Source organism: Alexandromys fortis, unplaced genomic scaffold (genome assembly GCF_014885135.2).
Source record: "Alexandromys fortis isolate MF-2015 unplaced genomic scaffold, M_Fortis_MF-2015_v1.1 scaffold_88, whole genome shotgun sequence".
In the NCBI taxonomy this organism is placed as follows: domain Eukaryota; kingdom Metazoa; phylum Chordata; class Mammalia; order Rodentia; family Cricetidae; genus Alexandromys; species Alexandromys fortis.
This window is the reverse complement of record NW_026067961.1, coordinates 265,401-280,187: the sequence shown is the minus strand read 5'-3', so window position 1 is coordinate 280,187 and position 14,787 is coordinate 265,401. Positions and strand designations below refer to the sequence as shown.

Sequence of the window (14,787 nt, the reverse complement as noted above, 5' to 3'; positions counted from 1 at the left end):
TAAATAAAAAAAAAAAAAAAAAAAAACAAGAGGGTGGGGAAGAAATGCAGGCAAGCCTATACTTGTCCACAAACCTATGGAGGAGAGCCCATGTATGTATGCACCAGGACTACCAGATACAAGGCCTCTTCTCATCTATCCTACTGACAGACAGAGAAGCTGAAATCCACAGGAAATGCCCCTGGTTATCAAAGCTTCTAATCATCCAATCTGAAATCAGCACTGAGCATTTCCCCCGAGAAAGCAGAGTCCCTGCAAAGGCCACTGTTCACTATCTGTCAGCCACAACCCAAAGCTGGCCTCACTTGGGCACAAAAACACACCAAAACATTTCAACTCAGAACCCAGGGAGCACCCAATGCCCCCAGTCTGGACCAGCTCCTGGCGACCAGGGTCCCACTGATCTGTACTGCATTCCTGCTATGTACTGCTCCTGGTTCCTCTGGTCAACCAGAGGGTGCCTAACAGTGAATCCTGAGACAGAAAGCAGAGGAGCTGCCCTGCGTATGTGCCCCATGCTTGCAGTGTGGCTTTGATGAGTTATTTATTTAACGCCAGTGCTTCAGTTTCCTCCTAAACAAAATGGGGATTAAAGAATGATCCTTTTCACAGCTGCACAGGGTTTACGGGGTAATCCTACAGACAAACTCATTCTGATGCAGACATTACAGCACATATAAACATCACAAGCCCAGGTCCAAGTGTTCCCAGACCCATAGATTATCCCAGAAGAATGTAGATGCATAGAGCAGCCTGGACAGCGCCCCAGCGGCCCTTGCTGTACCTGAGTCTTCCATCAAGGAAGGATCCACTTTGGGAGAAAGGAACGCTATGAAAAGGTTTAGGTGGTAAATCCCCAAGGCATAGGTCACAATGTACCAACCCTGGAAGAGAAGGAAAGCCATCATCAATGAGCAGCCCAGCCACCACCAACTGGAACCAGTTCGCGAATCCATACCCATAAAGCTCTGCTGCACTAGGAACGTGGTTTACTCCAGATGAAGTGGTAAGGACTGAGGAATGCTCCACAGGGACCATTTACCTCAACTTACCTTGTCGGTTTGATATGACCATGGCAACCTGTGGCCCAGAAAACAAACTTCTTTAAGGGTTCAGCCAAATGTGCATGACAGTCAGGCACAGTCCTGACCAGAACTGGTTACAGCAGAAGAGAAAGCTTTCCTCAACAGACACTCTTGCCCCATAGGGCTAACTGGGCTGGGTGCCTGGCCTCAAAACCTGCTGTGAGCACACAGGTTCACAAGGCACCTACAACAGAACGTCCATGTTACTGCACACTCGAGAGGGGCAGTCCTCTGCAGACAGCACCAAAACACTTCACTTGGAATGTTAACCTCACAGAAAAAAAACAGAACTAGAACCAGGAATCAAGAGAAAACGTGTATGCATTCAATCTTTCCTTCCTTTCTTTTTTGGTTTTTCAAGGCAGAATTTCTCTGTACAGCCCTGGCTGTCCTGGACCTCACTCTGCAAACCAGTGGTCTTGAACTCACTGAGATCCGCCTACTTCTGCCTCAGGAGTGCTGGGATTAAAGGCCTGCACTACCACCCCAGACTTCCAGAGAAGACAAAGAACTGGGAATCCCTGTAGTCCCAACAATAGCACACTAGAGCATTAAGCTTCCCTAGCTGATTTCCAGAACTAAACCATACACCTTAAAGGCCTGTACTTTTAAAACAAAAAGAAATTTTCTGCCTAAAAAATTTTCAAGTCAGACAACTAAAAACTGGATGTAAAAGTCAGTTTTATGCACGCATCCTATCATGTTGCAAAGCCAAGCTATGAGGAATGCCAAGTCAGGCACAAATCTGATCCAGAACAGAGTACAACCAATCTGTGTGCTGTGCCCCACCCCCACCCCAAGGCTGCCAGTCCAGTCTTTCCACTAGTGAATCGACCAAGTTCCAATAAACAGAAACTCAACACTAATTTCAGACATGCGGCACAGATCCAGTCCTTTAGAATAAACCAGAGAGTAGCCTACCATCATCATGTCGTGCTAAGCCAACACTGTGTCTGCTCACAGGGATAAATTAAAAATAAAAACAATAAAGGACAAGTTCCACACAGTAGTGAATGCATCAATGAATCCAGTAAATCACTGTGTTGCCTCTTGTCCTAATGCCCTTCTACAGACTGCATGAATACATGGATGAATAGAAGGAAGGAGCTCTAAATGAGGAAGTAAAGCTTTCAGGGTTACTCTAGACAAAGTCTCTGAGCCGACGTCTTCTGGAAAAGCCTCCAACCCAGGTCTGTAAGGACTTCTTGGAAACCACATGTCTAACTAGGAAGCAACAAGCTCCAGACAAGTCTGAGGAGAAGCCACCTGTTCAAGGCATCCACCGCCAGCCTACAGATCTGCAGGACTGCCTAAGCTACCCTATCCATTATATTGCCCTCTTAATGTTCCTTAGCCACAAAGTAGCAGCTCAGAAACTGCTAATCCCAGGTGAGTGCCAAAGTCACTCATGGCACCCTGAGTCTGGAACACTCCGTTCGAGAATGGAGAGATGAGCCTGTCCCTATGGAGACACACAGCAAAGTCGGAAGGATTCCACAAGGTCTGTTTAAAGGACTCAGGGCAGGGCTAGCCTGGGCATGCTCGGAACTCTAGGTAGAGGATATGATAAAGTGAGGACAGACTGTGACCAATCCTCTTTAGACAGGTGCTTACCCTGAAACTTCTGAAAGTAATTATTACAGACCACACCTCTAATATACATCCAATCCACACCCCAACCAATAGCACAGTTAGACAATGTGCAAACAGTTGAGACCACCTTACCTGTAACAGGTAAACTCTAATCATGTACACAAAACTCAGGCCCAGTGTCACGACCCACCGGACAGCTGTGTAGGGGGTAGACTTGTCCAGCCAGGATTGATAAATCTGTAAGACAAGAATTAAAGACAAAACATCAGCCCACAACTCCCACTGCACTACAAAGTGCACTTTCTGGTATAGCTGGGCTTCAGTTTAAAGAGATGTTTAAAATGTAAGAGGTTATATAATATACACCAGCATGAAGCACTGACTACGATTAATCCAAAATTTACCTACAATAATTCCTGAAACAGAACCACTTCATAAGAAAATTATAAAATAATCAAGTATAAAATACTGTGCTACAGCATTAGCCCAAAAACATCATTACAGGGAAACTAACTTCGCCCCACAGAGAGGACTTGGGCTGCAAAGGGAAAAGCACACATCTTAAATCCACCATCCCACACTGTAGACTCATGGCTCAAACCCTACCCCAAAACCTGTTTTCCTGAGGGTCTCTCGCTGCCCCCGATGTGCTCTCCAGACTCTAAGACCTCTCACTTGCCCAGCAGGCCTGCCTGGTCCTACCTGTGCCCACTGCTAAGTGGCTGGTCATAGCGTGACTGCTGGCAGCCAGAGTGTACGAGTAGACATACCAAAACAGCTACAGTCATTACTAAGGAAACTCTTGGTTTTCTATAAACACACATTTCATGTATACATAGATAGATATGTCTTACATTTAATTTTGAAACATAACTTTAAATTTTAATTATAGCATTTTAAAACATTCGTTACATGATGTGGGAGTGATTTCTTATTAATAAAGAAACTGCCTAGGCCCCTTGATAAGGCCCACCCTTAGGTGGGTGGAGAAAACAGAGGAGAATTCTGGGAGAAGGAGGCTTAGCTGAGGAGGAGTCGCCATGATGCTCCCACTCCAGACAGACGCAGGTTAAGATCCTCTCTGGTAAGCCAGCTCATGGGCTACACAGAATATTAGAAATGGGTTAGAACAATATGTAAGAGCTAGCCAATAAGAAACTGGACCTAGCCGGCAGTGTTTGAAAGAATACAGTTTCCGTGTAATTATTTCTGGGTATAAGCTAGCCATGCGGGCGGCCGGGTGCCGGGGACGCAGCCCTGCCGCTCCAATTTCAACAGTTACATATACATATGTACACATACACACACACACATATATGTGTGTACCTAGCCCTGGCCATCCTGGAACTTACTTTGTAGAACAGGATGGCCTTGAATTCAGAGATCTGCCTGCCTCTGCCTCCTGAGCGAGCGATGGGATTAAAGGTGTGCGCCACCACTGCCCAGCAAAAATTTGAAGTTTTTAATTGAGTCATATCAGCTCACTGAATCAGACATTCATTCATTCATTTATTTATTTTTGGTTTATCAGGACAAGGTTTCTCTGTGTAGTTTTGGAGCCTGTCCTGGCACTAGCTCTGTAGACCAGGCTGGCCTAGAACTCACAGAGATCCACCTGCCTCTGCCTTGCGAGTGCTGTGATTAAAGCAGTGTGAGGCTGCCTCAGACAGTCATGGAGTGAACTGTATCTACCTGAGCCAACATGGAAGGCTCACACGCTCGGGCAGGATGAGGTGTGCCAGGATGCATGGATGCATGATGTGGGATTCCCCTCTGTATGCTGTGAATATATTTTATTACCATTGGTTAGTCAAGAAGCTGCTCTGGCCTATGGTAGGGCAGACTATAGCCAGGCAGGATCTAAAAAGATATATATAGAGAGGAGTAGGCAGAGTCAAAGAGACAGTTGGGATAGATTAATAGAAATGGGTTAATTTAAGATGTAAGAGCTAGCTAGAAATACGTCTGAGCCATCGGCCAAACAGTGTTATAAGTAATAATTAATATAGTTTTTGTGTAATTATTCAGGTTAGGACGGCCAGAAAACAAAAGGGCAGTTTCCATGTCTCCGTGTACAGATGCAGGTGGCAGGTTAAAGGAAAAAGGGGTGAAAAGAGATAAAGGACTACCACTAACCTGGTCTACAAAGCAAGTTTTGGGACAGGCCCCAAAGGTACACAGAGAAACCATGTCTCAGAAAAACAAAAGAACAAAACAACAAAGCAGCAGCAAAACAAAAACAGGATGGAGTCCCCACTGTTCAGACCTTTTTCTTGACCTTTTCCAGGAACACGTACGCAGGCACACATGGTGAGGAACACGTATACAGGTACACACGGTGAGGAACATGTACACAGGCACGCATGGGGAGGAACACGTACATAGGCACTCATAGTGAGGAACAGACGTTCACAGGCACACACGGTGAGGAAGACGTACACAGGTACCCATGGTGAGGAACACGTACACAGGCACACATAGTGAGGAACACGTACACAGGCACACATAGTGAGGAACATGTACACAGGCACACATAGTGAGGAACATGTACGCAGGCACTCATAGTGAAGAACATGTATACAGGCACGCATGGGGAGGAACATGTATACAGGCACACACAGTGAGGAACATGTACGCAGGCACACAGTGAGGAACATGTACGCAGGCACACACAGTGAGGAACATGTACGCAGGCACTCACAGTGAGGAACATGTACGCAGGCACTCACGGTGAGGAACATATACGCAGGTACACACGGTAAGGAACATGTATACAGGTATGCATGGTGAGGAACATGTACACAGGAACACACAGTGAGGAACATGTATGCAGGCACACATGGTGAAGAAAAGAGCCAAACCCTGAAAGTGAAAATTTCCACAGGGGGACAAGCTGTAGCTTAGCTCTTCCCTGTGAAACAACAAGCTCACCCTTCGGTATTCATCAGGAGTCACAGTTTCTCTTCCAAATATTTCTATTAATGATCTACAAATCCACTCACCTGTCCAAGCCGTGTGAAAAATCTGTACACCACTGAGGGCTTCCCATGGACAGAGTCTCCAACACTGTCCCCTTCAGACATTCTGTAACTGAGATAAACATAAGATACTTTAAAAATAAATCTTCGGGGGGTGTGAAAACATTCCCCTCTACTGACCAGTCTGTAAGATGTGAGACTTGATCCAGAGCATTTGTCTTTCCCAGGATCTGCCCTGGATCTCTACTCCCAGAGCCAAGTCCTCTCGCGATCAACCACACTAGCAGGTGTCCCGCTATCCCTGGCCGTTTCTTATCTGGCAACTAAAGGTAACCAGTTTCAACACGCTGCTGGGATCCCAGGCAGAATTCACTGCAGAAGTTAGGTACAGCTAAGAAGAACATCATTACCCTCGATTTCAGAGGGGACAAATCTCCAACAGACCAAGGCCAGGCAGCAGCTTGGGCCCAGCCTGATATCCAGCTCTTCAGATATGGACTCAGGGAAACTGGCAGTGATGGGGCCTTTGTCATCAACCCGACTTGAAAGGCGGGAAGGGAAAATCTTACAGTCCTGGTCCTCACATCTGTGTGTAGAACCTGTCCTAGTTCCTTCTGCTACGAAGAGTGCAGCGCAGGAACAAACTAACTCAAGGATGACTGGTGCCCGTGCTGAGCCGCTGAGCAGTCGCACTCTGGCTGCAGTCGGCCTCAGGTGCATCACTTGCACAGGGAAGCTCTTTTAAAATCTAGACATGCAAGCAGACTTCAGTCTTCCGCAAGTCTTGAGCTTGGTCTCAGCTCCCCAAGTAGGTAAGAAATCAGGTTCACAAAAGCTAGAGTAGGGCAGTAAGGCTGTAATCTTCCAGCCTATCCTCTACGTGAACACTGGGGAGATTCTTTGGAAGACGTCAGTGGCCTCATAATGTGACCTCGGATGGCAAATAGTCGATTCAAGCCTCCATTTCCTGGATCCACTAAGCTCAGTGCTCAGAGCCGTCCAAGAGACTGAGAATGCCCTTTGGTCTCTGGTATGTTGCATAAACTACACATACACAATTTAACTGAAAAACCTAGTTATGGCTCTCCCTTTCTGGGGGTACATTTTTACACTTTACAGGGGATTCCACATCTAATAGAAGGCACATTAGAAAATGCACTCCCTAGAGTGTATATGCCCATCCCACTTAGGCCAAACCCAGCCTATAGAGAGCTGTCTTAGCATCTTCTTCACCCTGTGCTATGTACATGCAAGTGTTTACCACCAAAACACATCTGCTTAAAGTGAGAGTAATGCCGAAAAGAAAATACTAGGCCTGGTGGTGCGCATCTTTAATCCCAGCACTCAGGAGGCAGAGGCAGGTAAGTTTGGGGTCCACCTGGTCTGCACAATGAGTTCCAGATCAGCCCATCTATACAGTGAGACCATTTCAAAGAAAAAAAGACATGTACTCTAAGCTGAGCTGACTGCTTAAAACTCTGGTTCAGATGATATGCAGAAAACCTACCAAAAACACATTAGTCGAGTTTTGATTATTGAACAAACATTGATCTGCATCTGATTAAACTCACTGCCAACAACAACCTGAGAGGCAGCATAACAAGATTAATAAATGTGACCTTTGGAGTCCCACTGCCTGCTCCGGATCCCAGCACTGCACTTCCTACTGCAGAATGTGTGGGGCTTGGATCTGGAAAATGAGATGAGATCCCCTCTGCCTGCCTCAAAGGGTTCTTATGAGGATCTAGTGGCAGCCTGTGCTGAAGCCTCAGAGCCTGGCTCCAAGCAAGTGCCAGCCCCTCACCACGTCAGACATGTTCCTGGATTAAGGGAGGCCTTTGTCCCAGCTGTTCTATCTGCAGTCCTCTGCCCTTCCCTCAGAGGTCAGAGAGGCCCTCCAAGCTATCCAAACTGACATCAGTTCCAGGTCACATCAATTTCTATTTCCTTTAACAATTGCTTTCCAATTGCTTTCAGGTAATCTCTCAACTTCCTCCCACTAGAAGGCAAGCTTCTTGGGGGAGCTTGTCTGGTTTTCTGGATGGGTCTCACAACCTGCAGTGCTTCCCACATACCTACTGAAAATGCTCTATGTTCAGTCACGACAAAAGCCAGATTAAATACTGTTCTAAGATCTGGATGGTGGTGGCACTTGCCTTTAATCCCAGCACTCGGGAGCCAGAGGCAGGCAGATCTCTGTGAGTTCGAGGCCAGCCTGGTCTACAGAGCAAGTGAGTTCCAGAACAGCCAGGGCTATACAGAGAAACCCTGTCTCTAAAACAACAACAAACACACAAAAATTGTTCTAAGGTGGACAAGTACTACCCATACAGAACATTCTCCCCGTGCCTTGTTCTAGAGCCTACTATCTGGTTAGTTTCTGCACTCCATCACTCCGAAGTTAGGAATATAGCAGAGAGGAGAAAGTTCTCCGCATAGCATCGGTGGTCACTACCTCCTGGCCAAGGAATAGCACCTGCAGGTTTCAAGAGTCTTTCCTTCTTGACAGCCCCTTCCAGGCCAGGTCTGAGTTCTTCCAAGGCTGGGCCCCTCCCACCTTTGAGGATGATCATCTTGGATCTCCCTCAGGCCTTCACACTCTATCAATCCCCCAACACACACACCAGGATCCAAGCAAGGGACGGAGTCTGGATTACTGATGTTCTTTTGAGGACTTTTTAGGAAATTCCATATTATTGCGAGTTGAAACTTAACCCAAAAAGGCAGTTTCAACTATTTTCTGTTCTTAGGAGTCAAGGAAGAAACGCCACTGGGAGTTCTTAGTGTGAAGGAGGGTAGCCCTCTTGCATTAATATCCTTGCCAAGGAAGACAATATAGTCTTATCAGCGCGATGCCGAAGGTTCACAGCCTAGACAGCCGGGGGTTTTACTTCCTTAATGTCACCATATAATCTAGAGTCATTTAACCAGCACCCCTTCAATCCACTCAGTAGTGTCTTCGCCCTCAGGCTCAATTCCTACACGTGTGCCCCGAAACCGAACACGGTGGTGGGATAGGAAGAGGACTCCTAACACATGCACGCCCCAGACTCTCCGAGCTGTGCGGGCAGCAACAGGCCACCTTCCTCCAATGTCCCACGGCCGGGGAGGGCAGCGCTCGCCAGCTCCCTCGCGGATCCCTCCCGGGGATCGGCCGGCCCCCTGGCAAGCCCTCGCCAGCCTCAAAGGCACTGCCCAGCCCCGCCCGCCCGCTCGTGGCCTTGACAGTCCAGAGGAAGGCGGTGCTGCGCCGCCCGGCCAGGTTCGCGCCACCAGCCCACCCCCAGCACCTCGCAGCTCCGCTGCAGCCGAGCCGCGGTCTCCCTCACGGCTGCGGAAGGAGGATGGCGGGCAGGGCGGCCGCCAGAGCTCGGCTCGGGATCCGGGAAGCTGCACCAGGCACTTCCGTTCCGTCCTGCGGCGCCGCCTCCAGCCGCCAAGATGGCCGCGGGGCGGGGCCCAAGCTCCAACCATTTCCGCTTCCTGTACGGTCGCCGAGGCCGTTAGCAGGAGTGCTTCCCGCCGGAAGGACGGGGCCGGAGGAAGTGCGCCGTGCTGCACAGGCGCATTAGTGTTCCGGGGCTCCGGAGCGGACGCCGGCGCTGCGGATGTCACGGTCGCCAAGACAGCGCCTGACCCCGCCCCGCGGCAACCGGGGGCCAATGGCAAGCGTCTTTACGGTTGCTCGGCAACCAGTGGCGGCAAGATGGCAGCGACTGGCGAGCGGACTCCGGCTTCGCTCCAGCAGCACCGGCACTTGCCGAGACGGCCGCCGCGAGACGGTACGAGCCGCGTACCCCGTCTGGAGCTCGGTCGCTCTGGAGGGCAGCGCTGGTACTTGGGGCCGCCCTGGGCGGAAGCCTGTTCTGCAGACAGGCCTCGGCCGCGGTCGGTGACTCCGCAGGGGGATCGAGGCTGCAGGCTCTTGACCAGCCCGCCCTGTTAGGTGGGTGGGTAGAGGCGAGGTCAGACTGGGCAGGGTGAGCATGCGGTCTGATGGGAAATTGTCCTAAAACCGGAGAAATAGGGTCGCTGTGAAGCCAGAGTCCACGCTAGTGCCGCTATCTCTCTACCCCAGGCTGCAATGCTAGCCCGGAGTCCTTAGGGGTGAGTGTGGATTTTTGTTCCGTGTGTGGACAAGAGGATGGTGAAGGGCCTGGCAGGATGGGCTCCTTGCCATATTTTCACCGGGGCTGTTCCACTGTTTCCCCGCCCTCACCACCGCCCTTTGAATCCCTCCTGAGAGCCTGCAATCAGTTCTTGTCCTAGCCCTCCTCTTGGTGAGCCTACCTTTTCGTTAACGCATGTTCAAAACCCAAAGAAGAAGCGGCTGGGCCAACGATAAGCAGAATTGAGCCCCGCACATCTTGAGCAGTTAATCAAGGTGAAGCTCACTGTCATGTTGAAAGGGTTGAGAGTCTAGAAATGACCTGCAGGCTACTCTGGACTCTGAGCTGCTCCGGACTCTGAGCTGCTTCATCTGTGTCTCTTATTGATGTCAAACGGTCACTGTGTTCATCTTTTTTCCACATACAGGCTACGGCGTATATGTATACCCAAATTCTTTCTTCCGTTATGAAGGAGAATGGAAGGGAGGGAAGAAACATGGTAAGAAGTTTCTAGTCATTCCAGAGGACATACCCTTGCAATTCGGAGCCAGTCTTCTGAGAAGCTTGGGGAGGCCGGTGTTCTCATACCAAGCACAGAACAGTACTGTGCCTGCACGCCGGTATCACTTTGCCCCAATCATGCTGGAGTCGGTGTAAGACCAGTTCCTGTAAGCTTGGAGCTGATCGCATGCTTCTCTCTCTCTCTCTGTCTGTCTCTCTGTCTCTCTGTGTGTGTCTCTCTCTCTCTGCCGGGCACACCCATACAAGTACACATACGCCATCATGGCATGCTATGTATTTGTTATTGGACATCCAGGCTCCTAATTTTCAGCCTGAGTTTCTCTGTATTCCGAAAGAAATTGAGAAACAAAATTGGTAAGCAAACGAGAACCCTTTTCTCTCCACCATGTCTGTGGCAGCATTACAGTTTATAGAAAACCACCAGACAAAAGTCAGAGGATATGTAGATTTTGCTATGAGACATTGAATCGCTTAGCTCCTGGGGAAAGGCAACTGTGTTCTCAGCAGGCTGCCTCCCGTTGCCTCTCTTAGCAGCATGGATGGTCTGTTATAATTTCCTAAGTAAGAGTTACATACAGGCAAGGCACTATGGTTTGTTTTTGATCATAAAAATGGCCAGGTTGTAAACAGAGACTGCTCATTCAGTTCCCATCACCCCAGATCCGAATAATCACGTGGAAACTATATCAATTACAACACTGCTTGACCAATGACTCAGGTGTATTTCTAGCTAGCTCTTACATCTTGAATTAACCCATTTCTAGTAAACTGTGTGTCACCATGAGGCTGTGGCTTACTGGTAAGGTTCTGGTATTTTCCTCCTTCAACAGCTACATGGCATCTCCTTGACTTAACCTACTCTCTCTATATATATATCTTTTCCAGCCTGGCTATATTTCGCCCTGCCATAGGCCATAGTAGCTTTATTCATTAACCAGTAAAAGCAACACATATACAGAAGGCCATTCCACATCATCTCCCCTTTTCTGTCTAAATAAAAAAAGGTTTTAACTTTAACATAGTAAAATTACATATAACAAACCTGTATCAAGCAAGAATTACAGTTACAATATTAGGTCTATTTGTATCTCTGGCAAAATTAAAGAAAATGTTCTATCTATTTTATCTTTGTGAGTTTAAAGTTTCATCTCTAATTTGTCCTTTATCATAACTAAGGAAAACTATAATAACTCTTTGACTTCAACTCCGTCAAAGACTCCAGAAGGATATAATACTACCTAAGTAAACAGGAAGTGCATTGTAAGCAACTTCCAAAGTTCTAGAATTGACAAAGACATCTTGCTGCCTGGACAGTCATCCAAAGTTCTTTTGTAATGTTGAGGCATCCATATTCAGCCTATAGGCCCTTAGTATCTGGCAGACTTTTCCATGAAGCAGGAAATTTGAAAGATTTTTACCTATATTGGCAGTTTGTCAGTCACTTTCTTCTGTGTCCTGCAGAATGTCTGGCAGACTCATGAAGCAAGAACCCTAAAATACTGTCTCACCTTTCTTTCTTTCTTTCTTTCTTTCTTTCTTTCTTTCTTTTTTTTTTTTTTTTTTTTTTTAGCTTTGGAGCCTGTCCAGAAACTAGTTCTTGTAGACCAGGCTGGCCTATAACTCACAGAGATCCACCTGCCTCTGCGTCCTGAGTGCTGGGATTAAAGGCGTGCACCACCACCGCCCAGCTTGTCTTATGTCTCTCACCTCTTTTGGCAAGTTCAGCAGTCATTTTTCTACAGGTCCTGCATGTCCAGTTCATAAAACATACAATTAAGTAGTCCAGGCAAGAGCAGTTTCTTGCCCAAATGACTATCAAACTCCATAAGGATCCTCTTCGATGCCCATCTTCCTCTTGAAGTAATTAGTGCTGCCAGGAGCAGACGTGTCTCACTGTCGAGAAAAGTCTAAGTTCTTAAAACACTTTAAATGCCATATTCTGTAGGTCTTTGGAGTGTTGAAGATTATCTATCTAACTGAAATATATCTCTATATATCTAGAAAACCTACCTAACAACTAAAAGTTTGATTATTATAGATGACTATCTACTAATCTGTATTTCTTATTATATGTTACATTTTAAAATAAGCTGCACAAACACAATACCTTATACACAATGTAGCAAAATCGACCTTAAATTTGTATCAATAGACCAAGAGCAATACCAATGCAAAATATTCATCTCTATATCATATCCCCTTATTTTTTTTTATAAATTAACTTTGACCATTAGTCATTTATAACCAACCCTTTTAAAATGAAAATAAACACTTATAAACAATTATTTGGGGGACTGGGCGCTGGTGGCACACGCCTTTAATCCCAGCACTCAGGAGGCAGAGACAGGTGGATCTCTGTGAGTTTGAGGCCAGCCTGGTCTACAAGAACTAGTTCCAAGACAGGCTCCAAAGGAATACAGAGAAATCCTGTCTCGAAAAACCAAAAAAATAAAAAATTATTTTTGGGAATTTGTGCGTAGTTTTCTCCAAATCACTTCCTGCTGTTTGTTGGGTGAAGTATTTTTAGGGTTCACAGAGACCTTTCATTGGGGGTCTTCTTGTTCCATCAAACCACATTAGCCTGGAAGGAATCCACAGGTTCCATCCTCTGTGGAAACAAAAGCAGAACCTGTTTTGCAAAGCAACATATCCTTAGACTCAAATTTTGAAGTTAAGATCCCTTTTTGTTGGTTTAGCTTAACAGCCCCCACAATCAAATGTCTCTCTGCAATTAGCCCGTTAACAGTAAAAAGTTCAAAGAAAATACAATAATATGCATAATCCAGACTTTGCGTATATTCCATCTTTATGTGGCTTATTTTTAACTCTTACTTTTTAATATTAATTTTATTTTATTGTCTTTTCTCCTTTAATCTATGACTGCCCATACTCTTGTCTATATTCTTTTTCTTCTCTCTCCCAAGCCTATGTATATTTTTTAAACACACTGTGACCCATTCAGAAGTTCATTTTTGTCTGAGTCTGTCTTTATTGAATATCTGTAATCATTTTCTAACCAGGAGCACCTTTTTTATTTTAAATGCTAAGAAGGTGTGGCTAGGACCAACTCCTCTACCTGTTCGCTCCACCCAGTCCAACATGGCAGAGGTATGTTCACCGCCTCTGCGGACCATACTCACCACCCCAGCTCCAGGGACTCAGCGGGATGGACCCCATTTAAATGCAAGCCTCCTACAAAAGTCAGAGCTGTTTGTGCTTGCCTCTAGCAAACAGCCCACCCAAGAAAATGCTGCTATCAAGAAGCCGTGCTTAACTCTGTTTTTTTGTGTCTAGAATTCCTTCCCAAGCTTTCAGGTTTTATGTGGACGTGGTTGCCCCACGTTGGTGCGCCATTTATAAACAGAGACTGCTCGTTCATTTCCCAGCCGCCCAGACCCAAATAATCACATGAAACTATATCACTTACAACACTGCTTGACCAATGACTCAGGTCTATTTCTAGCTAGCTCTTGCATCTTGAATTAACCCATTTCTGTTAAACTGTGTATCACCACAAGGCTGTGGCTTACCAGGTAAAGTTCTGGTGTCTTCCTCCTTCCACAGCTACATGGTGTCTCTCTGACTCTGCCTACTCTCTATAGATACCCCTTCCAGCCTGGCTATATTCTGCCCTCCCGTAGGCCAAAGTAGCTTTATTCATTAACCAATAAAAGCAACACATATACAGAAGGCCATCCCATATCACCAGGGAACAGTGGTGCATGCCTTTAATCCCAGCACTCAGGAGGCAGAGGCAGGCGGATCTCTGAGTTCAAAGCTATCTATACAAAGAAACCCTATCTCAAAAAAAAAAAAAAGAAAAGAAAAGAAAAAGGAAATAATCAGCAGTGGCAATGGTGGTGCACATCTTTAATCTTGGGAGTTGGGAGACAGGCAGATTTCTGAGTTCAAGGCTAGCCTTGTCTATAGAACAATTTACAGAACAGTCAGGACTACACAGACAAAAAAGAAGAAATGGCCATTTTTTTTTTTTTTAGAAAACCTAAGCACAGAAAAGTGCTGGATCTAGACTTTTCCAGTGTCTGGGTTTGCTGGATTTTTTCAGTTTGTCAGTTCTGCCTATGCAGCACACTAGAGGGCTTTTCCTATCTACTGGCTACCAAAATATTCTCATTTTCTGTTGTTTTCTTTTTAATTTTTTTTTCTGTTCATTCTGAGGCACAGTCTTGCTATATAGCTCAGACTGGCCTTGAACCTGAGTCCTTTGGTTTCAGCCTCCCAAGTGCACCACTGTACTCAGCCTTTACTTTTTTATTTTCTTGTGAACCCAGGGCCTGTACCTGTTAGGCAAATGCTCTACAACTAGGCTATATCCTTAGCATCTTTCACATTTTGTTTAGTGTTTTTATCACACAGACCTGACTATCCTAGAACTGGCTGTGTGACCCAGGCTAGTCTCAAACTCTCAGATCTACCTACCTTTGCCTCCTGATCGCTGGGATTAAAGGTGTGAGCCACCCCCACACCCAACCTCCCCCC

General features: G+C 46.5%; 1 protein-coding gene across 1 annotated transcript in view; it reads left to right on the top strand.

The window, feature by feature from the left end:
• Positions 1-9,181: 9,181 nt before the first annotated feature.
• Morn1 (MORN repeat containing 1) overlaps positions 9,182-14,787 on the top strand; it is a 55,930-nt gene continuing 50,324 nt past the window's right edge. The window contains exons 1-2 of the mRNA XM_050153197.1: positions 9,182-9,438; positions 10,193-10,264. Of these exons, the coding sequence (XP_050009154.1) occupies positions 9,363-9,438; positions 10,193-10,264 (148 nt within the window). The 5' untranslated portion in view covers positions 9,182-9,362. The remainder of the gene's footprint in view (positions 9,439-10,192; positions 10,265-14,787) is intronic.